This window comes from Lepidochelys kempii, chromosome 2, assembly GCF_965140285.1.
Source record: "Lepidochelys kempii isolate rLepKem1 chromosome 2, rLepKem1.hap1, whole genome shotgun sequence".
Classification (NCBI taxonomy): Eukaryota; Metazoa; Chordata; order Testudines; family Cheloniidae; genus Lepidochelys; species Lepidochelys kempii.
Genome location: NC_136381.1, coordinates 45271582 through 45296384, shown reverse-complemented (window position 1 = coordinate 45296384; position 24803 = coordinate 45271582). Strand labels below are relative to the sequence as shown.

The window sequence follows — 24803 nt, the reverse complement described above, 5'->3', positions numbered from 1 at the left end:
ATTCATTTGACAAGGACTGTAACATTATATTAAAAACTTTTGTTTCAAAGTCACCACCTCCCCATTTTGACTGATGGCGAGTTAGTTTTGTTAAAACGCCAGGGTGATAGCATATGCTCCAATGAACTTTCCCTCCTCTCAGCACCAGAGACAAAAACCTGCAGCTCTGCTCTGCACTGGCAGCCATCTGGACAGCTTTCTCTCAATGCCTGCCCCACATCACACTGCAGGCAAAATTTCAGGGCTCTAGAGCTCTGTGGAGCTATTCATGACATACCAATTTCACATTTTCTGCTTGTTTGCTTGCAACAGTAAATGCTAATGAGGACTATGAATGACATTTTTAAAGACAATAAAAAGGTCTCCAAATCCCTTGCATATGGAGACACTGTTTTCTAAACTTCACCTTCTGTTAGGGAGCTATTACACTCTAAAGGAAAAAAATAACCTAAGGAGAACAATGAGATGATCAAAGCATAACGGAGTCCTTAAGAATTCCAAAGAAAACAATGTTTGTAAGCTAGGTTAATGAAAGACAGATTTTATGCCAATGTACAGTAATAACACTTCAGTGCAGTAACCATCCCTTTCGATAGCTCTGCTACTTCTTATCACAAGGGCTCATTAATTATTGTCTCTTTGCAGGAAAAAAAACAACTTTCAGATATCCTGCAAAACCTCAAAAGCCAGACATTTGGATTTTTTTAATTGCTAATCAGTAGATGACTCTGAGAGTAAACTGTTATCATTAATTGGGTTGAAATGCTATGCTTTCATAGAGATTAATGTAATGACTAAGCATGGTCAAGATAAATATCTGGTTCTAATGTTTTCTTTCCCAGATCTGCCTTTTACAGTGTTGTTATTAATACACATTAAAAAGTTTTCTTACTTTGTGTAATCTGTTTTACATTTAATTGAAGACTGTCTCCTTATCATTAACAGGAGCAAAACACTTTCAAGAAAATCCACCAGGTGGAGCAAATACACAGCAATACAAAACCCTTAAAATTATTTATGATCATATTGCCACTTCCAAGAAGAAAAAAATGTTTTATGAAAATCCCCACCACCACCCTTTTCACCCCTCCTTTGTAGATATATTAATTTGCACTAATTTTCTACATTAACAAACACGTGCAAGCTCTGCTTAGAAGGCCTTAGTACAAAACTATGCATTACAATGTAGTTGTAGCTGTGCTGGTTTAGGGATATTAGCGAGACAAGGTGGATGAGGTAATATATTTTATTGGACAAACTTCTGTTTATGAGAGAGACAAGCTTTTGAACCACAAAGAGCTCTTCTTCAGCTCTGTGTAAGCTCAAAAGCTTGTCTCTCTCACCAACAGAAGCTGGTCCAATAAGGTATTACCTCACCCACTTTGACTCTTCTATTGTGTTACAGGTCAGTTTCAGCAAGAATTTGCAAACCACCATATATACACCCCAGGCACAACACAAGCACACACACACACACACACTCTGCATATTTTCACTGCACAACCCAAGTGTTATACGACTGTATACAAAAGATACTACACTAGAATAGTGTTAAGATTGTAACAAATTGATCAATATAAAGAAATTCAAAGTAAGTTACCTCGTGGCTTCAAAACTATTCCATTGTGCATAGATTGTGGTGGTTCTTAGACCAGTCAGACTAGCATGTCATGTTACGTACTAGATGTATGGTAGTTCCAGGAAAAAATTTTGTAGAGTGTGTCAGCATTCACCAAGTATTGCCTTTTCTCTGTGTGTCATATTAATTGGATTATCTAGAGTAGGGGCTTCCAAACTTTTTGATATGGTGGACCAAGTCTTAGCAGAGGAGTTGTCATGATCTGCCTTTCCCATTTATAATCAGTGTCCCACTGGTAACTACCATAATTTCTTACATGGAAAACTAATATAAGCAAAGCGATATATTTTTAGCTTCTTCTAAATGCAGTTTAGCAGCTGGGAGCAAGGAGAGTAACCAGTAACTGTGACCAACCAGACCACCAATGATGCATGGACCACAATTTGGAGAGCTCTGATCTGGGCAATGCTTACTGTCAGTGACTCATAGGAAAGCATGTTTTTAGTGGGACAAATTTCCTTTTACTTTTCTTGCATCTTCCATCTCTATGGTCCAAAGACTAAGTATGTGAAACAGTCCTTGGGAGAGAGAGAGAGAGACAGAGAATGGAAATAATTCTGGAATCCAGTGGTTAGGGCTCCCACCTGGGAGGCAGGAGACCCAAATTCAATCCCCATGGACCAATCAGTCTTTCATTATTTATCCACAGTGGAACAGCTTCAACGTGTCAGAATATCCCACAGCTCAGAGGTTAGGGAACACTCCTCAGAGGTAGGAGACCCTTATTCAAATCCTTTCTCCCCCTCTGGCAGAGGAATCAAACCTGGATCTCCCACATCCCAGGCAAGCATTCTAACTGCTGAGCTAAAAGTTATAAGGTGAGTGGCTCCACCTCTGGCTGGATTTTGATTTGGACCCAGTCCGGTAGATGCCCTCTGAGCACACCTGCTAGATTGGGCCATGCACGCAAATGAGGTGGCAAATTAGGTCCCCTGGTTTGTGAGTCACTCCAGGACTTAGACAGCAGATAGGAATCTAGACACTTAGAAGGGGGCAGCAGGGCACATGCCCAGAGGCAGATACATAGGCACCTAGGGAACTTTTACTCTGAAAAAATTTAGGCTCAAGTGAGTTTATGGGCCTACACAGTTCGGCAGGAGTTTTGTGATCGCAGTGGAGCCAAAACTGGGTTTAGGTGCCTAAATAAGTTTGTGGATCCCATCCTTTTCCTCTCTTTGACAAACACTTCTAGGGTCTAATGTTATATGTGCTATCAGCAAAGGTAAACTTGTATTAAACACTAGAAGTACTATAAGATCTAACAACTGGGCTAACATCTTGGGCCAAATACTGTGCCAACTTAACTTCTACAGACATGCACAATGGAGAGAGTTAGCACAGAATTTGGCCTCTGGTAAGTACCGCTATTAGTGATATCTGATGGGACAGTACAACACACTCTCTCCTGGGGATGTAAAGGACTGTGGTCTCTGCGTATGTTGCAGCCTAAGATGACTCCTATCTTAGTCTTTTGTGTTAACTTCCTTAATTTTTGTTTCTTTGATATAGGGATAGAAGAGACAGTGGTTCAAATATTACATCTAGATAAAATCAGATGACTGTGATGTGCTCTACAGGGGCTATATTGTGGCCATTGAGAAACAGAAGCAAGATCTAAACCTAGAGGTGATTATTAAGTGGAGTCCCATACAATTTACACCAATTAATACCATGAGGTCATCTGAACTGATTGTCAGTAAGTGTCCAAGTACAATTCAAGATGCTTGTTTTAACATATAAAGCCCTAAATGGCTTGGGACTTGCTATCTAAGAGACCTTTCTCTATGTAATACTGCCACAGCTAAGATCAGCAGAGGCACTCAAGCAGGAGTCCCTGGATTTAAAATATAGAAAGCTGTTTTAAGGACATTCTCTCTGAGATGGTCTTTGAATATGGCCAGTGACTAAGGCCTACTTTTTCCTCCCCAATCTTTCAGGTGTAGTGGGGAAGGGGTTATGATTATTTTCATTGTGCCTTTGATGCAGAAGTTTTATTGTATTACTTGATATGCTGGTGTGCATTTATTTGTTGTAACGGGATGAGCAGATGATTGTGCTATTATACTGTGAACTTTAAACTAGAAAGGTGTTTTTTTAGGTTTTATAAATAGATAGAAATAAAATTTACATATCCATATAAACGCACATACTTTCAAATATACCACAGGAACATCACAGTTACAATAGAGTACAACAGCTCCATTTTTAATCACGTAGATGCATACAACCCAATTCTTATTTACACTTAGGCTCCTTTACAACACCCTGACAGAGTAAAGAGGCCTTCAACTGGCTGTAAGTGTAACTCACATCAACTTTAAAGCCCATTACACTGCCATAGCAATATAAGTGGACCTTAGTGTAAATAAGAATTATGAACCTGATTCTCAAAGTGAGGGATTATGTACATATTTTAGAGCTCTTCAGAACATGATTATCGATCTGATATACTGTAACAGCTCTTTTGTTACAGTCTCTCCTGCAAATCCTTCTTAGATGGAGGATTAGTGACACAATAGATCATAATGACTCTTTTGGTCCCATTACACTATCATTTACTTGCAGCTGTGTATGCGCACTGAAGGCTACGTTTTCCTCTGGATGAATCACGTAAATCCCCTTCATGCTAATGGGAGTTTATGCATGTGCATCAAGAGCACAGTATGCCTTTAAATTTGCATGAAGAAGTCCTAATGAAATACTTGGAAAAAATAAATTACTGCACAGGCAATTTCCACCCCACTCACCAAAATATCCAAATGTCACTAGCCCACGAAAGAGCTGAATCCTGCTGTCCCTATGCAGGAAAACTCCCATTGATGGAAGGTGTGCAAAGAGTAAAAGAGTAAAAATCCTGGAAAATGTCAGTGTAATAAAATGAAGGCATGGTGAAGTTACAGGAGTAGAGAAAAGACATCTGAAACCACAAAGATTTCTTTGGACTTAGTGCTGCTCATACCCATATAAATCCATGGAAATCACTTGAGTTAAACCAGAGCAAATAAGAGCAGATTCATGCCCTCTGTATTTCTTTCCACTTCTGTCTTAAACAGTAGTTTATATATCTATTTATATTTACATTTTAAGCCTGCTCGACTGCAAGTATTTATGCTATATGTATTGCTCTGGCAAGTTTTCATAACCATGGGCCAACACCTTACTCATGTAAATAGTCCTATTAAAGGGCTTGACCCTGACATCCTTATTCATATTGAATAGGGCCTTAGGCCCTGATCTGGCAAACGCTTAAGTTTCAGCATGTTCCTAGATATTTGCAGGATCAGAACTTACTCCAAGGGTAGCTACACTGAAATCAATGGGACAACTCATAGGGTAAAGCTACTACTAAGTACGGATAAGAACAGTAGGAACTAGCCCAAAGTTATTGTATTGTATTGTAAATGGAACACTAAGTTAGAACTCCTGGAAAAATTATGAATTTTAAGAATGGAAGTGCTGACAGACTCTCACCATTGCTCTGACATGCACCATTAAATATCCTGCTTTATTTTATTTCTCACATGGAATAAAACTAATGCAGCAAAGTACTTTGGAGATGAAAAGCTCAATGTGTTAAATATTCTTATTGAATTAATAAGATGGCTAGTGCAAAGATTTTTTAACATTCTCAAAGTTTTTTAAATTTATTTTATGGCACAAGCCCCATTCAAATTATTGTGCTGCTCTTCCAAGGATTTCAGTTCAAAAACATAATTTTTTAAATAAGTTAAGTAAAAGGGAAAAAAAAATCTAGGCAAAAAGGAAAATAATGAAAACCCAGACATGAATGAGTTAACATTTTGTTGTTATTGTTGTAGTCAGCATTACACCAATGCCAGAATTTTAAGGGAAAGACTGAAAAGAGCCAATTTTTTTAAATCTTTTTTTTAAAAAATCAGTCCTATCTGTCAGAGTGTTGTCCAGGCTGGGAGAACAGCACCGGCAGGAACCTCAAATTCCTGACCAAACCCTCTTCCACACAATGCCTCCTGAATGAAAGGAACCCAGGCCTGGCAGAGATAGCCTGCTGTCAGGAACCAGCCCTGACGTTTGTGGACAGACAGGGCTGGCCTTGCAGGATGTCAGAGTAACAAACTGCTGTTCGAGATACTGGATTTTCACACACTCTCAGCCTGGATGTTTTGCTCTTCAGGTAATTAAACAAGGAAGCAGGGCTGATGTGTACGAGTCTGACCCCGGTGCTGTGGCTCCATGGTTCTGCATATCAACTTCCGCAAGAACTGCCTGGAGCATCAACAGAATCTTCTACTCTCTCTCTCTCTTTCCCACCCCCACCCTGCAATGCCAAGCTCTACAACGAGTCCTCTCTGGTAATGTGTGCTGCTGTCTTATTTTTTTTCTAATTAAGGAAGACTAAATTACTTGTACAGTCCCACCAGCCTTGCTGCCGCCTTTAAAAAAAAAAAGGTAAAGAAATGGTTACTTTCCGATTGATATCCCCATGCCTTTTATACATAATTGTAACAGCAGCAGAAGGTAGATAATGTGCTAAACTATGTGCCCAAAGGGCGAGGGAAGGAACCCTATAGGTATATGCTTTTATTGGGCTCATCATCCTAACTAAAATTACTTTTGAAAAGTGAGTGTTTTGTGATTTGCCCAACCATTGTTCAATATTTTAAAAATGAAGTTACTGTAATTTAATCATCATTGCTGGGGATGTTTTAGTTTGAGAACATGTGATAAATCATATAGAGCTGTAAACTAGAAAAATGGCTCCATATTTTCACTCTTTCCTCCCCAAAGAATTTAAAATCTGGAGTTATTGGCTAATAATTTCTAAATTGCTTGCTGTAATAAACACAGAGATTGCTTTGTGACTGAACTCATTTCTATGATTTTAAAATAATGCTGACACAAAATGATTTTAAAACATGCATAACATATTCCTGCTTCTTTTGAAAATCCATAGACCAGAATATTGGCTGAAAGACAGAGACCAAAAGAGAGGAATACAAAAACATGCCTGCTTGTCTGTGTTGAACACAAAGAACATTAAATGAAAACAACTGGCATGCTGCCAAATTCCTATAGAGGCAAAGAGATTCAAATAAATTGATTTCACGCATCACACTGACCTGGGATCAGTGAGCAGTGGTACAATACACTCAGAGCTCCATGTGGGGCAAGCCCATTAATGTTATCAGAGCCCTAGTATATTACCAGGAGAGAAAGAAAAACAAAACAAAACAAAACCCCTCTGCAAACTCAGAAAATCTTTTTGAAAAAAGAACTTGAAATCACTTTGTTTCAATTATTAATAAAGATATAAATTTGTGAAAGCAAACGGTCTGCACCTTAGAGATTACTGAAAATATATTTCTTTCAAATTAGAATTTCTATGAAAAACCATTTTTATATTACACACACTCACATATACAGTAAATGCACTCAGACATACATGCTGAACTTATGCTATATATATTTTTACATACACACATTCTCTACCCTTCCTACTTCTAATCATCGTTGCCCTCAAAATTAAATTCTTCTCTTTGAGTTTCCTCTTTTCCCCTCCTCCCTCCAATGTTTTATATAGATTATTGGCTATTTTCTTTGTACTTCAAAAGCTGGATTCCTGCCCACTACTTTCTTATTGGCTCAGAAAGTAAGCTGAACAGAATGGTCACCATTTACAACTGTTCTATCAACTTGACCTATAGAAAAATGTATCTTTGGAAGTCATGAGCAGTGATTTTCTGTAAACACACACACTCACTCAAAAATGACCCATTAGCAATCTGACTTTCTTATGATGAGTGAAATAACCCATGTGTGCTCGTCATCCATCTTTGTTTTTCATTAAGATCTCCTACACTGCAATCAAGAATAATGCCAACAAGCCACAGGTGTGCACCACATGAACAGATGAAAATCTGATTGTAAGGGGTGTGATGATGGTTCTCTATCTATAATACATTCATCCCAAGGTACTCTTGTACATCTGTTATATGTTAAAGGCTTTTTATTTAAATTGTAGCCTTAGAGAGATTTATGCAGGCAAGCAACTACTACTTTAAAGGGCAAAATAAATAAATACATAAATAAAAGACAGTGAAGTAGCAAAACCAAGGGTGAGGATGCACGCTTATCACAATGAAAGGAGTTTAGTGTAATAAGAAAAATATAAAAGGAATGGAAGCCATTTAGGAGGTTAACTTGACTCCACCATCTTTTTATTTTGTCTTTATTAGCTTTATTTAGTACCAACCAATAAGTGAAATATTTTGCTTTATAACGTTGACATTATTACCCAGGTTATTGCAGACAGACCAGCAGGTATTGGTCCCTGGCCCATCTCTATTTTTCATGAGCAACCAGATGATGTCTATACCCTTCAACATTCCATCTGAAAAGGCAATGTCTTCCGACCTTAATGGGTATTACATACATTTGTGAAACTGGGATGAAGGTGGCTAGATACATTGCCATTTTGGGGCAAAGTTATCCAGAGAAAGATGATACAAGGTCATTATTAGATTTCAGAAGACATATGATTCCATTCTTGGCCAACTTCTTAACTTGTTCAGCAAAATTTAAACCCAGAATTTACTGGAAGTTTAAAGTCACTGGCCAAAATTTTCAAATTAAGGTGCCTACAGTTAGGCACATACATGTGTATTTAGCAACCTTGCTTTCAGCAGTTGATGAGCATCCCAGCTCTTACAGAGATCTAATAATGCTAACCACCAATCAATGTGCCTCTTATCTAAGTAGCTACAGAGCAGCTTATCCATGAAAGACTTTAGTATTCACACATTAAGACCTTGTCTACATTAGAAAGTTCTATAGTTAAAGCAGTACAACACCCCCTAGAGTAGATGCAGTTATATCCAGTTGCATATGTGTAGAGGTACTGTATACCAGGTTAGCTATACTGTATGGAAAGGCAAATAAGCTACACTGGTATAAAATGACTTTATATGAACATTAATGCATACACACTAGGAGTTGTACTGGTGGCCTGACTTGACCCGTGGCAAAGGAGGTTAATTTCACATCCTCCCCATCCAGTCAGAACACTTCATTGGCATAAAGCAAGATCATTCAGGCTTTATGAGGATGACGTAAACTTCAGCCACACCACTATGTAGCAACAACATGAATGAAGCACGTTAGAAGACATGCATTCTGCCTTGCAGTACATTTCCATTTCTCCTACCTGTGCTGTATTAGCAATAAACCACAAGAAGCTACCCATTAGAATGCTACTGTGGTATACTTCAGGCATGAAACTCCTTAATTTTACATATAATTTGTTTTTAAAAATCCTTTATAAAAACAATATTGGAGGAAGATGTATGCAAAGTACTGTTCCACTGTGAAAAAAGTCCATAACAGAAAGATAAGAGAGGAAATAGTGGGGAAAACCTTTTCACAGTAGAAACATAGCAGTAAAAACATATAATATATATGGGAGGAGAAACGCTGGTAGAGGGGAAATAATTCTTCCTCCAAAGCCAGCTAAGGGAATCAGGAGTACAGAGAAGCAGCTTGCTTGCTTAGGACTGACCTAGGAATTAGAATTTAGTTTAGAATCCCAATTCTGTTTTTTAAATTATTTTAAAGGGTGCATTTACCCCAGTGCACAAAGCCCACACCAACTCTCCATACTATCTAGGGTTTAAAGTGGTGATGATGGTCTTCTGTTGGCCCTCTGAACGGGGATGAATTTCACAAAGGATTACAGCTGTGGTAATGGGGTAGAGGAGAGCGGAGATGCAAAGTGACATAATAGGATTTAGCTGCATTTAAAACTAAAGCGTCTAAGACTTGAAACCAATGAGCATTGACCCTATGGACTGTAGGATTTAGGCCTATGCTTGTTGTATACTATACTTTTACACCATCTCCTTGAACAAAGAAAGGTTCCCATTCTGAAAAGCTTACCTGTTTACCCAGAATTATTTAAATTCCATTTAATAAATATTTTGTTATTCTGCTCTCTAGACAACTGTTTCAGAAAATACCATTTCTTACTTACAATAAACACTGGAATTGTGATATAGCTTTCACACTTTAACTCCAAGTTTTGTTTTACACATATCAGATTTTTTAAGTACACCAAGAAGCACTCCATGACAGAAACAGAAAACTATCCAGACTCAATATCTTTTTATTCAAATCTATCACGGATTCCCTCTGTGATGTATTTGCCTAATACTCTGTCTACACCATAAATACATCCATGTCCGCAAACCTGGTTACAGTTGCCACTTCCCCGGTTTTCAAACATTGTTCCAATTCATAATGTTGATGGGACCTTAACCATGCTTCACAACCTGGCTAAAGCCATGTTGGTAACCGCATTAGGGGATACCCATATTGTATAACTGTTTTCCAGAGGTGTCTGAATTTGTAGAATGGACAGGGCCTTAGGAAAGTGCAATGCTGACTTATTTTTCCATTTGTCCTGGATTCTTATCTGATGATATTAAAACAAAGTCACAAATATGAAACATGAAATCTGATTAAGGCTTTTTGGAGGCTCATATGGGGCTGTAAGGGGAAATTTCTTTTTTTAATTACAGTTTACAAGGGAAGGTACGGTAATTAAAAATAGGTATGTAAATTATAAAAATCAAATATTTATCTTTTCCTTACCTTGACAAAATTCAAAGTTCCCTTTTTTCCGGCAGTCACCTATCACTAAACTCAGTGCTCTCCAAGTGTTTCTTTTGACAGATATCATTCTCCACCAATCGCTCTGCTAATTTCCTCTCTCCTTTTCTGACTGGGACAGATATTATGTTCACCAGCCCAGAGATCAATCTTTTCTATTGACAACAACAAATGAAAAAAAAAGAAGCACATATCACAGCCAGTTTGAAGCACCACACCCCGTTATTTGCATAACAGCAGGACTTTTTTTTAAAAGGAACAGAAATAAATGCTGTCATTCTAAAGCAATCATTACCCACATTTTCTCAGATAAATAAGGAAGTACTTTTAAATTTTATTAATTATTTGTAGAAAAGCTGTTTTATAAGTTAACACTTTACAACAGTCCGTGCCATAGATAGTAATCAAACAAAGGACGAATACAGTCTACATGTCAACATCTCATCCCTAACTCATTTCTCAAAAAGGTGTTTCTATTATATTTCATATAAAATAATAATATATACTTTACCTGGTCCAATAGATGCACTACAGAATCACCTTTAAACTAATGTGCTATGCGTTATGACCTTTACATTACACACAACACTGTTGTCTCTTCTTATGAGTAAACAAATTCCAAATAATGGGAGATCAAAAGTCATGCTCCTCCCACCTCTGAAAAACCACCCTAATTGCCTCAAAACTGGGCTACTAAAATACTTCATCATTAATATTCAACGATATTATAACAGGAAGATCTAGCATTGCTATAGTTAAGATTGTCAGCTTTTCCAAGACAGTGCTATGTTTTACAGGCCTTTCTAATTATGGTACAACAGAAAGATTTTCAGAATTAGGCACGCACAATTACATGCATGCTTCAATTTGCATCTACAGATCAGGTATCTAAGGACATAAATTAGGCATGCATACAGCTCTGGGCACACCTACATGAAAGTAACTGAAAATCTGGCCCAGCATTTCTTCTGGCCTGGGCCCATTTTCCAATGATCAAATTCATATTTACACTGGAAATCATAACCACTTATATATTTTTTTTAAAATCCTTACATTTTAAAGTTAAGACTTACAGAATGAAAAAGTTTACTACTTAAAGTACTTTCTTGAGTTTACACTCAATTTTGGTCTCAGTCCTCCAGCCAAACTTCTGTTGATTTCAATTAAAATTACAATGAAATGTCAGGACAGCATGACTTAAGGTGACCAGATGTCCTGATTTTATAGGGACAGTCCCGATTTTTGGGTCTTTTCTTATATAGGCTTCTATTACCACCCAACCCCTGTCCCGATTTTTCACACTTGCTGTCTAGTCACCCTAGCAGTACTGGACCCAAATTTTGTCAACTGTTAAGCTTTAGATGTAGCATTTTGACATTGGCATTTTGAAAATAACCATTGAAGTATGGCTAGGGTATTCAGTTTGAATGTAGTAATTACTTCTACATAAAGATATTTATTGCTATTTACCAAACTCTGCACTCGTTACCATATTTACCTAAGAGGCAATAAAAGTTCCCTTTTTATCTGTCCTCTAACATTAATTGTATGCTTTTTTAAAATGATCCTTAATATAAAACACCTCACATTTCCATGAGTGTATCCAATATTATATGTGAGGTTTTTTTAAATGAACACTTAGGGCCTGATTCTGACACTCTTGCTCATACTGAGGAGTATTTTACTGAGCAAGAAGTCCTATTGATTTCACTGAGATTGTTCAAGATACAAGGTTCTACTCAGCATAAGGATAGAAAAATCTGGCCTGTAGTAAGAGATATATATAAAAACTTACTCTGAATAATATTATTGCCTAATAGAACTCCAAGATAACAGCTTGAAGTGTTATCTGTAATCCAAGTTATAGTGCTAGTGTCTAAGTATTTCAGTAAATATAGTATGGAAGATCATACACACATTACAGAGAGACTTTTGTAATTACACAGGCAGACTACAACTGTTTAGGAAGGTATTTCTGCATCCATTACCTAAATTTGGATTTATGGCAGACTTGAAGCATTAATCTCATATTTTGTATTTAACAATATTACAATTAATCTTTTACCATCTTTCTACTAATCTTGCCCCAATAAACATGTTCAAATATGTTCATTAGGCAACATATATCATTTTATTTGAATCTACTGAATATAGTGTATTCCTTTTCATCAAGTGGGGGGGGGAATTTTTTTTAAAAATTCTTGCTGCATAAAACAATATATTTTGAGTTTCTTCCTTTTAAAAATCATATCCTCTCATCCTATCTTTTAAAAATGTTTTATCTTCCAACTAGTTCTCTGTTCCATCCCCTTGCACACCCTTTGTATGTGCTATACTTTCCAAAGTGATAATAGTATTCTGATAAATCTATGGTATGGTTATATATGTTGTTACTTTTTGCTTCCTGATTTATAAACTCTTGTTGCTAGAATGTACATGCAAAGTGTTCTGAAAGCTAAATTCCACTCAAAGCAGAATGGCTCAAACAATTTGTAGTCCTACAAGACTGTTATTAAAAAGGCTCAACATGTTGTATTACCATGGAAATTGTGGAAAACATACATTCCCAAACAAATATTACTTTTTCTCAATGGTATGAAGTAATGAAAACCACATGTGTAAATCTGCGATCCGTGCAGTAGTTCAAGCTGCAGCTAATACAAAATACAGAGAGTGAACTCTGCCATATAAAGGATTCTTGTTACAGAAATATAATGTGAAAACCAGATGCAGACAGAAAACCTTAATCACAGATGGGAATGTAATCACTGGCATACAGAATACTTTTTTGATCAGTGTTAACCATATGCGAAATGTATTTATTTTCTAAGGAATGCAATAACTTGAGAGAGCCTTCTATATGAATTTGGTTAACCTCATATTCACAATGCTTTTATCTTACTCCCTTCTCCCCTCAATATACAAGCTGAGCCAAAGTTTTAAGAGGAAGAGTCATTGGCCCTGGCAAATCATTTTTGTATCAGTTTATCTTTCAAAAATTTAATAGGATGTAAAGACTACACATATCAGAATCAACCTCAAAAGAAATCAAATGCAGTTACCCATTACTGTATTTCTCAGTTATTGCCAGAAATCCCTTCATCACCTAAGCACACTTCGCCAGAGGATTATATCACCATTTGGTTAAATTTTTCCTTGAGCATAATTTGTAGTTCTTCAGCAGTGCAGCAATAAAACCCTTTTTTAAAATCAGCTTGGGTTTTAAAATCATAGCTGAACTCCCTATTCTGATTAATCTCCTTTCCTCTTTATAACAAGTAAACAGTTGCAAAAAAAAGCTGTGGTGTCATCAGATTAAAACTTAAGTTTCCGCTTGAAGCACGTGGCCTTTATTCTAACTATAGGAAAGCATGATATAATGGTGAGGTGCTGAGCACCCCCAACTCTCACTGACCTCAGTGGAGTCCATGGGAGTTCAAAGACACTCTGCATTTGGCACGATCTGCATATATACTGCTAAAGTTGTTAATTTACATCGTGTCCATTATGTGGCCTAAGACTCAGATGATATCCTATCCTGTAACTGCTGGATGAGGATAAAGCTGCCAACCTGTTGGGTTTTATTGCTAGTGAACTCAAAAAGCAATTTCTGTTCAACTATCAAAGAAGATGCAAATACTATAATTTTGTGCACTTTTCATTCAAAAATATGTAAATATATTTTAAATTAGGTTCATCCCTCAGGCTCTTAACATGTTGCCAGTACAACCTAGTGTTACAAAGGTTTAGCACTCGTGAGCTATATCATGGAATGTCAATCCTATATATAGTTTGTCATCTGGTGCAGGTTAATTTCATTTTCCTAGATAGTAATTAAAATTGGTCATTACATTGGACTGCAAACTAAAGATCAATATAAGAATGAATTGCAAGTTTTAAAATATTTTAGAAATGGCTTCAAGAAAATAAAAAAAGAAGTAAAAGGTCAATGAGTTCTAGCATCTTTGTCTTAGTGCTAACTCCCATTAGCCTTAGCCTAGGTTAGATATGTACATCAAGGGGAGGACAGACACTTAAGGTATTCTGTCACTGGACTCACGGATTCTACCATGGTTTAACCTAAGGTGCCCCACAAAACATTTCCACTCAAGTTCTTCAAAGATACTTCTTGTAATGTTCATACCCCCTATGTGAAGCTTAAAATAAGCTGTTTTCTATGCTCAGATAACTGGCTTTTTTTATTAGAATACTGTACTTTCTATAGATTTTATGTATTCTTCAGGTAAAAGGTGCACTTAAAAAAAAATCTTGCCTATTTGACATTTTGTTTTGGAGGAAATGCTAATCAAAACCTTTTTTCCCGACAATGTGCAGCATTCTACTTCCAAAGCAAAAACGATATATATTTGAACGTGGTATACTTGACTTACTTCAGAACAATTATGCTTAAATTATCAACAGTCCCTCTCAGACTTTGACCAGATATATATTTTAATTTGCACAATTTATACAGTAAAGGATGCAGGATATATTTAAATAGGAAAATACAGCCTCCCAGCTGTAAAACAGCTCCATGTAATAAAACACGGAGAGAACACCATGAAAGCTCTTGTTTTGTGTAATTTGTGTGTGTGTGTGTCGGTCTGTGTCTTTTTTCCTCATCTAATTTCATCTGCGAGAGACTGTCCCTAGAGAACAAGAGAAGAGAGAACCAATTATATCCAGAGGCTGGTTTCTCCAAAATGAAGGCATCTGTTCCATGCCAATGACTTCCACATGGAAGAAAAACAGAACTTTGAAGGCATCTGTGTTCCTGGTTGATAGTCACAGATCTTAGGGTTTACAGTAATTGCCCAGCTGCAAACATGATTTGGTTGCTGCTGTTGTCAGCTGATCTCATCATACGCAAAAAAGAAGAAAGCTTAAGTCTTCTTTAAAAAAAAAAAAAAAAAATCAGTTCTTCTATAGTACTCGGACATGTCTTTCCCTTTTGATGAAGGTACCTTTAATGGTGAACGTGATTTTCTTGGTAGAAATTAGTTGTAATGAGTTTCTTAATAAAGACGGGAAATTATTTTATTGTGCAAGTTTTCTGCCTAGAGATATTATTTTTAGGTAAACTTGTTACTATAAGGTGTTCATTACTTACTAGCAATTCAGTGTGGTGTCTTATAGGCATTATTCAGAGACCAACATGGTTCACCAGCTGCTTAATCCTGAATCTGACCTTTTTCAGATAAACAGTCTCATTGAAAACAATGGGACTGCTCTCCTGAGTAAGGGCCCTGGGATTGCACATGGATTTCATATGGCAGAAATAACTAATGTGATCTTCATAATTCAAATCGCATCACTTTCAATGAGAGTGGACACTTTATAAAAGAAAAAATATATAACACAATATACTGGTGGTTCAGAATCATGCTATATTGCAATGGGCCTTTATGTATATGACATTATGACAGCTTCTGACATTTTCAGTCATATATTTGAGCTCGTATACACACAATTCCTGCTACTCTTCACTGTTAAAAACTGAAGAAATAGCTAACAAAAGCTTTATCAAGAGCAGATAGCTTCAGGCAGACATGTCCATTTTGAAATATCAAGACCTTTACAAATTCTCCAAAGGCGGACAGCACAGCACTGAACCCCACTTTAGGATCTAAGGACACTAATATTGCAGTTGCAATGAAAATAGTGAAACTTGAATATCAGACGTATAAAATATATTTACATACTGTAAACTACACTTACCATATAATAAGGATCATGGCTCCAAGAAATGTTTAAAGCACAAGAAATGAAGAAATGTTCCTTCCTTTCCTTCAAGATGTTCTTACAGTCCTGGAACAAAAAAATTCCACCTGTCCTGTATGATGGAAGCGCCTTGCTTTGCCTTTCTTCCTTTCTTTCACTGGGATCTCTTAGTTATTCAAGGGAATCCACTCTCCAGGACAGATGGAATTTTAAGGCCTGATCTTGACCCTTTGAACTCAATAGCAAAGCCTCCCAGGGACATCCATGGGAATGGGATTGGGCCCTTAAGTCTCAAAGATTGTAATAGATATTAATTGATTCTCTCTAAAACCTATTATAGTTGTGTTTACTGTAGCTGTACAAACACTATTCTGCAATCTGTTAGACCATGTCTTACTCAAAAGTACTTTTATCAGGGGTAGCCCTGTTAGTCTGTATCCACAAAAACAAGGAGTTCGGTGGCACCTTAAAGACTAACAGATTTATTTGGACATAAGCTTTTCGGAGTAAAAAACCCACTTCTTCAGATGCATGGAGTGAAAATTACAGATGCAGGCATTATTATACTGACACATGAAGAGAAGGGAGTTACCTCACAAGTGGACTTTAATGTAATGGTTGAAACCCTGGCCCCACTGAAGTCACTGGGAGTCATCCAAAATGTATCAGCACACATTACTATATGACCATACATTCTCTGTCACCCATATATAATTCCTCAGTATCACATGCAGTGCAGCATGCACAATTCAGTAGGGATGGATTGTTTATTTTCCATTAAGACCTGAGCTAATGACTTATCACCACCTAACCTAAGAAAGATGAGAATTCATGGTACAGATATGTTTCTCATCTGGGGACAAATCTGGATCCAGTCTCAAAATGAATCCAGCAGGATATTGATAAGAGCACAGGGCTGAGGTGGGAGGAAGGAGACAATGGAGACGACCTCCAAAACAAAGCAAGAGCATTTAGGCATTTTCTGGAAGAACACATTTTGATAGGAGAAAACGATTACAACTCCAAAGTGATAAACATTGTAACTTTGGCACCAATATATTCTGTTTCAACTTTGTTTCTTTCCAGCGGTTTGCTCATTATTGTGCACATAAAGCATGTATAAAATTCAAAAATAAAGCTACTGTGTGTAGTCACTGATAGGATGTTATCTTTGCTCACCTTCACTTTGCTTTGACATTGGGTTCAGAACGAGTTTCCAATATTAAATGGTTTGCTGATGGTCTTTTCAAATAATGAATAGCATGGTCTTGAAACAGCCCTGGCTCAATGTTTCGTAAGAGTCTGTGATTTTGCTAATTAAACCCCTTTCTACAACGTTCCTCTTAAATACTTTTAACAATGCCATCATTAAAAAAAAAAAAAACATCCTGGCACCACTATTCTTTGATAGCATACCCCCCAGGTGCCATTATCCATAAACTTGTTGGCAGCACTCTCAGGTTTCTGGCACCCGTATGCCTTAATCTCTTTGGCAGCAAACTCCACCTGGATGTCATTGCAACTGCTCTCCCTTAATCTCTGTTGGAGCACTTTTCCCAAATATCCTTTGCCATAGTATCATTCCGTCTCTTTTGAAGCATTCTAATTATCTCATTTTCTGGCAACAGTTGCCCTCTATCTCGCTGGCAATGCTCAAACTGGCCTATGGCACCTCTCTTCGTGAAGTTGTCCAGTCTAAGTGTTCAAAAACCTTATTCTAACATTTAATAAGAGAATTTTTATGACAATATCTTAGCCACTCAAACTGGGTATAAACATGTCCCATGGTTTTAAATTTTATTTTATTTTATCCTACTGATATGACTGAGCCAGTGGGGAGGAAAAATATGGTGGCAAAGCCTTAACCACTTTGATTCTCAACAACACAACACTGTAAGCCTTGGAGTTACTAGAAGCTACAGACAAGTTTACTCAATATTCCAGCTTGTCATGATGAAACGTTGAAACAGCAGTCTGATCCCGCTGCTCCCAGGCAAATGAGGGAACGATACACAGAAAACAGAGTATTCAGGCAGAGAATCCATTGTGGAAAGTCTTTTGACCTAGCGAATCGAAACATGACATTTGAACCACCACCTAGGGAGGCGACTGTGTGGTCATCATCAGTCAGGCAAGAAATGTAGTCTATAGCTCTTCAAATAAAATGAATCACAAAGGGAACCTGCTTGGTGGTAATGACTAGTCCTTATGCAATTTGCATATCAACACCCGGCTAGGCAGACATATTAGAGCCTTCTGCAGCTACTGAACTAACTATGGGTCTTGTACAACACGTTTTGCTCATGCAGCCACCTCTCTAGGTCATGGTCAAAATTTCTGGTTTCTACTCTCTGGCTCAGAATGGCTCTTTCATAAATGAACACATATTTTTTATTTTGTCACTGGAAGTAGAAAATGTTACATGCCACTGTTTGTGTATTAATTCCCCTCCACTAGGTGGAATCATATCTTTTTCTAGATAAATAATAGCAGCTTAATTAACAAAAGTAGCTATTATCACTACCATGTTTTCTTTGTGGTGGTTCATTTTATCTTACGAGCCACAGTCTTACCTAACTAAAGAAGTGCTGTTAGATCAGCCGCCTTCTTGACATAAAAGAAGAAATGTGAAACACCTCATGATGTGAAGAGTGTACTGGAAGGCTGCAGTAATATTGCTGTTACAACACTACTGTATTTTTCTATTTGTAGGGGCCTTGTATCTCAGCATACCCTTTAATGATGATGAATTTTCAAGGCAGAAGATAGAGAAATGGAAACAGAAAACTATAATTTTAATAAATCAGTAAAATAAATATCATACACCACTTGGACAATTATAAAAAGAGACAGTTAGTGAATTTCATTAACATTCTTGAAAAGAGCATATAATATCTTGCATATCTATGAATTAGTCTCTAAGGTGCCACAAGTACTCCTTTTCTTTTTATCCTGAAGTATCACAAACTGCCTTACAGAAACTGAAATATGCACAACATAAAAGGACTATTTCACCTACCATTGGTGGAGTGAAATGTGGCAACTGTTTAACAGTGAACAGCAACACTACACTACATTTTAGGGCAGAAAGTGAAGGAAAACATTGTGTTGAAATTGTTGTGGAAACATTGATATCCTAGCCAATTCATCTAATGGTGTTAACACCCCCCTACTGGTGTGAAAAGTACAATGTAATTTTATGTCTAGAGGCAGTGAGCACCTTGGTTTTAAATCTTTTCTGAAAGACAGCACTTCCAGAAGCATACTGTTCTGTGGCATTAGTTTCGTAATGTCTCCAGAGGGGAAGGTTCATCAACCCAGTCAGCACTGCCATTTCACTGTTTCTTGGTCTTCCATCTACATACTAACCAAGCCACGCCTTAATTAGCTTATGAACTCTGACAGTATCAGATCACAAGGCAGTAAAGCCAGCAGACCTTTTGTCTTCATGAGCTACCATTCTCAACTTCTTTGTCCTATGTATATAAATCCAACAGAAGATGGAGTTTGATGAGGATTAGATCTGTTGCAGGTAGGGGAAGGGAAGCGAGTTTTGTATTTAGCAGAATGTTTGTTTGTGTCAGGTAGAAGGTGTAAATGGCTCTTTAATTTTTGTTTTTGTACTGTGTGTCAGCAGTACCTAGAGCTTTTGGTAAGTGCCCCTTTTTATATTTGTAGGAATCTATAAATAAATAAATATCAATTTCTTTCAGTCAACATAAGTGAGTGTGTGTACCTGTGCACCCACACTCACATGAGTACAAGTTATAGAGAAAACATGCAGCAGACGTTCACTCAGACTCACACAAACTCTTGTCAGTCTATCTCATTTTCTTTAATCTGGCTTTTTGTTTAACTGTGAGTGTTCTCAAGCAACTATTATATTTTTGCATCTGACATAGGATCAGAGTCTTCTGAATCATATTTATTTCTTTAACTGTATTTGTTCGTGTGGTATTTGGTATGTTTACCTATAAAACAACGCAGTTTTAACCATAAAATAAGGGACCATAAAATAAGGGACCAGAACCTAGGGCAGCACTGGGTTTTAATTTTTGCAGATTTTTGAAGGTCACTTTGTGACCCTGGTGATTCACTTCAATCTCACAGTCAAATATCACTGTAAAACCAAACTGGAGCAAAAACAAGACCCTTCCTCCCACGTATCCATGATGCCCAGGAACTGAGCTCCTGGCTAAGAGATTGGAATTCAGCAACTAAAACCCATTTTAAGATTAAAAGCATGAGGAGGCATGTATCCTTCTCTGTGGAAGATAATTTGTTGTGTCGTGCTTACTATGAAATAAAGAAGCAAATGAAAATCTCTCATTTAGTACTGTATATATCTGCATATAGTATGTGTACATATACCCAAATAAGTGTAGTACAAAAGAGAGGTTTTGTAGGTACCAAAATGAATTACCACTTCTTTATTAAGACTCATAATTAAAACAAAAAACAAACAAACAATCTCCTCACCACTTTATTAGCTCAAAAAAGGGAATACTTTCCCCTAGAAACATATCTGGTAAAATGCTCACCCTTTCCTGCCTCTCCCCCCACCAAAAAAAAACCCCAACACCACCAGTGAGGTGCTTTCCATGTTCTTAAAACTCACTTGATTAGCAGCACTACAGAAGCAAACATTTTTCTATATAAGCACTCGAGCATAATTTAATCATTTTATTTAAGCATGGAAAAAGTTGCACTGAAAGCCCCATTAACTAAAACATCCTTGATTAGCTTAAACTTAGATTTGCAGGTATAAGAAGAGTGAAATAAGCCAAAGAATGCTCTCTGGTCTCTGGAATATCTTAACTTTACATAAGGCATCTTGACAATAAGTAAAAGCTATATTTTTGGAACGGACAAACAATTAATAATTATGTCTTATAAGGTATTTTTTGTTTGTTTGTTTTTAATAAAATTTATTCCCCAAATTAAATCTTTTTAACACTGTACTGCTATTTGGCTACCAATACCATTTTTATAGTCCAACAAGATAAAGTCCTAATTGCATAATACCACTTTATCTGCACATGGTAAAATTTCCAATAAACAAAAATGCACATTAGGCAGGAGAATAGATTTTTTTTTTAAATAACCCACTTGCATTAACAAAAGACTGCAGTGGCTTCCAAATTATAGGGTGTTATTTTTAGTGAAAGTAGTTCAATATTCATATTGGAGCAGATGTAGCAGTTTAACAAAACAGCTCTTCAAATCCAGCACAAATTGAAAACAGGAAAACTGATTGCATTTTCTCTTATCACTTTCCTTTTCTGAATTGACACTTTTGGCCTTCTAAAAATTTACACATGGCTTTCATCTCAACAGCACCTGCTGATCAATCAGAAACCTAACATTTTCATGAAAATGGTATAAAGGACTAGTTTTTTTCCTTACCATCTTTAAGGGCATCTGCAGGCCACTCAATAACAACAATTGTTGTGTTGATGGCACACTCAGAATACATTTTATATTTTCATTAAATTTACTTTTTAAAATGAGTTAAATCACTAGTGGCTCTTTCATATTAGCTCTCTGTTGGCTTTAAATTAATTTCTGTCTCAATGTCTCCCTGACACTGATAGATTTCATTCTTCAGGCAGATTTGGCAGAATATCTAAAAGATTTTGAAACAATAAGGAATAGCATATATTTTGTGGTCATTACAAATACTTAGACAGCTCTATATACATGTACTGATGTATGCATACATATAAATATGCACATACAATATTATTTATAATGGGTGAAAAAGAAGAAATACATAATACCATAATAGTCTTTCTATATATAACCCCCTCTGCTTTACCCTAAGGCAATAATGGGGAGGGGGAGAGAGACACAAACTGAACTCATTTTAAAGTTGTCTTTTGTTTTCTTACACAATCTACATATCAGGTGTAGGTCTGGCAGGTGCTTTGGAGCTACCAAGGCTGTGGTAAACAGATGTCATCATAGACAAATATGGTAAATTACCCAATCAGCCATTCAGTTCAAATATACTTGTGTGCTTGATGCAAAAGTTTGAAATATCTGGACTTGCATATAAAATATGAAACATAAAATATGTTGTTATCCTTTCTGCTTCTGATCTGGTAAACTCTGAAGTGTAGCAGCGGGTAGCAAGGACCTTCTTCCCTTTTGCATAATTCTTCGTGTAATTAAAGATCCTTCTTAGACCTGCTATGTGTCAGTTTTTTAACTGATAGAGCCCTAACCCTTCTGAAGTACTCTGCTACCATCCATTACCATTCTGCTTCAGTGATAAGGTAACCTGACGGCAGAGATGACATACAGTAATATATGTGCCACTCTAGCCGGTTGGTTTGTGAATTTCAGTGTTTCATCATGCTCACTGAGGCAATTGCAAACCTGAAATGTCAATACGTTCAGTCAATGGAAGTAAAATAATGGGACGCTATTGTCTTACCCTATCGATCTGCTGCTGTCAACAAGGATACATGCTCCCCTGGCTTTAAACAAATTTTAATTAGGCTTTTAGTTACTGGATCATATCTACCTATCTATGCAAACATTTCACAATGTGATGCAGCAACAGAAAGATTTTAAACTTTTATATACATTTTCAATGACCAATTGTTGATTTTTGTTTCAAAAATAACTCCTTCTAAGGAGATTTTAAAAAGACCACACAGAGAGAAAGAGAAAGTTGCATTCATGCCTACATCAGGTAATTTTAAACTGATGGAGAATTCTCTTAAGTAAACCAAAACTATCAAACTTCTAAATATATGAAATTTCTCTAAGAGGAATGGCATTCATATTTAGCACGCTCCAAGTTGAGAAGTCTCCAATAAAACAATTTGGACGGTTGAAAAAATATTACAAAATTAGTGTTTCCTATTAAAAATGCAGATGGTAACAATTATCTATCCCTCTTCCTCCCAAGAAAGCCACACTTGAAGTACAAACAAAAATCTCATATGTCTGATTTAACACCCCCAACCCCCCTCCTTGGGATGTTATTTGTTGTTTTGGTGGAGTGGACGCGTCCCTCCCCCCCCAAAAAAATCACTGTGCACTTAGCTCACGAAAGCTTATGCTCAAATAAATTGGTTAGTCTCTAAGGTGCCACAAGTACTCCTTTTCTTTTTGTGAATACAGACTAACAGGGCTGCTACTCTGAAACCTGTGCACTTACAGAAACTCTGCTCTCCTTTCCAGCCTACCAAGGGCGCGAGGGGGGTGAGTAAGTGGGAGATAAAACACGGCAGCAGTCCCACAAAATCAATCAAAAGCCCCAGCAGCTCTCTCCCTAAAGAGAGCCTATTTTAATGTCTACCCATTCTCACCTAATAAAATAGCTAATCAAGTCGTTGTGCTGCTTATTTGCCGCCCCCATCGAATGGTTTTAAAGTCTAGGCGAGACACGGTCTATTGTCCACCCGCAGCCCGGCCAGCCGGGGCCAAAGGCAACCCGCACGGAGAGAGACGGGGGCTCATCTCACCTTCGCGAGTCCGGGCCGAACAGCGGAGGTGCTGGGCGAGAGCGCCCGGGCCAGGACCGCCGCCTCCTGACCCCGCACAACAAAAGGCAGATCCCTTCCCTCGCCGGGCAAATTCTCCGCCAGCTACGAGGAGAAGATAAGAGGTTACATCTTCACTTCGCCGGGCTCCTATCGACTTCGGCATCGTTTAGAGAGATGGGGGGGCTGCCCCCCCCCGCGCCTGGAGATTACCTTCTGGCGGGGGAGGGCACCGGCCAGGGCTTTGTATCCACTAAACACACATCGCCGCTTATCGGAGGTAAAAGGCTTGTTGGGGGGGGGGGGGGGGGACACGCTTGTGTGTGCGAGCGAGAGCCAGGCAGCGTGCGGCCGGGTGATTACGGTATCAGCGCGGCCCAGCTGGGGGCAGGGAAAGCCGCCGCCGCCGCCACTGGGGGGGGGGGAGCGACACCCACAGGGGAGCGGCTCCTCCTGGGGGGCCCCCACGCCCAGCGCCCCGCACAGGAGCGACTCCGCCACCCCAGCCAGCATCAGAGTGGCAGCTGCCTGGGCCACAGGCCTCCTGGCTGACAATGCGAGAGCCCTCCCCTGAAGGCCCAGCCCAGAGAGGTCAGGCCTCACTTTTCTTTTGGGCGGGGGTAGATTCCCCCCTCTCCCAAGTTGCTTTCACCCTCATTTGGAGAGGGAAGGCGGGTAGCCCTCGGAGAAGGGGCTCCCTCATTTTGAAAGCGGGGGCAGGTTCAAAGTCTCTCCCTCCCTCTGACAGCCCTACTTCAGCCTGGCCTGAGGATCTCCTGCCTGGGCTGCTGAACCCCAGCCAGAGGCAGCCCAGAACCTGCCCAGCAGACCAAAGTGCTTTCCCTACACAGGTCTATATAGAGCGCGCTCATCTAACTAACCCAAAATGGGAGCTCTCCACCAAAGAAAGCAGCTTGCCCTGTGATTTCTGAGAGTTCATTTGTAACTGCTGGAAGTTCTCTTTCTCTCTGGTCCTACCATGCAAGTACGAGAAAAGCTACGGCACCTGTGTGGCCCTTGAATGCTTTTATTTATTTGTTTTTAGGGTTCCCAGTTTGGGGAGTACCTAATAGTGCAGAGAGTGCCCACACCAGACATAGTAGCTATGCACTGTTATGTGGCTACAACTCAGCACAGGAAAATGGTGAACTAGACCACGTCCTATAGCAAACAGGTTGGTTTCTTTAAAGATATACATCCACTGTTCATTTTAATTTTTAAAAAGCTGATTGGATGAATCCAACAGGCTATGGTTAGGTATTGGAAGGGAAGACGGTAGGAGCTACAAATGGAAGGGGCCAGCA

The 24803-nt window shown here is 38.2% G+C and overlaps 2 protein-coding genes across 10 annotated transcripts in view; one reads left to right on the top strand and one right to left on the bottom strand.

Annotated features, from left to right (window-relative positions):
• The window catches only part of SLC26A7 (solute carrier family 26 member 7), a 795743-nt gene that overhangs the window by 483485 nt on the left and 287455 nt on the right, over nt 1-24803 (top strand). The window lies entirely within an intron of this gene.
• Nucleotides 1-24803, bottom strand: part of RUNX1T1 (RUNX1 partner transcriptional co-repressor 1) — a 148134-nt gene that overhangs the window by 116203 nt on the left and 7128 nt on the right. For 6 of the 9 annotated variants that reach the window (XR_012157132.2, XM_073330589.2, XM_073330593.2 and 3 more), the window contains exons 1-3: nt 23326-23475; nt 16001-16090; nt 10265-10437 (exon numbers count right to left, since the gene is read on the bottom strand). The exons of 1 other annotated variant lie outside the window; for it this stretch is intronic. Coding sequence is in view for 7 of the 8 variants with exons in the window: in XM_073330589.2 (XP_073186690.1) it covers nt 10265-10352 (88 nt within the window). In the remaining variant the exon portion in view is untranslated. Of the gene's footprint in view, nt 1-10264; nt 10438-16000; nt 16091-23325; nt 23476-24803 lie in introns of those variants that run through there. 2 more of the 9 variants (XM_073330590.1, XM_073330591.1) reach the window with 2 other exon arrangements.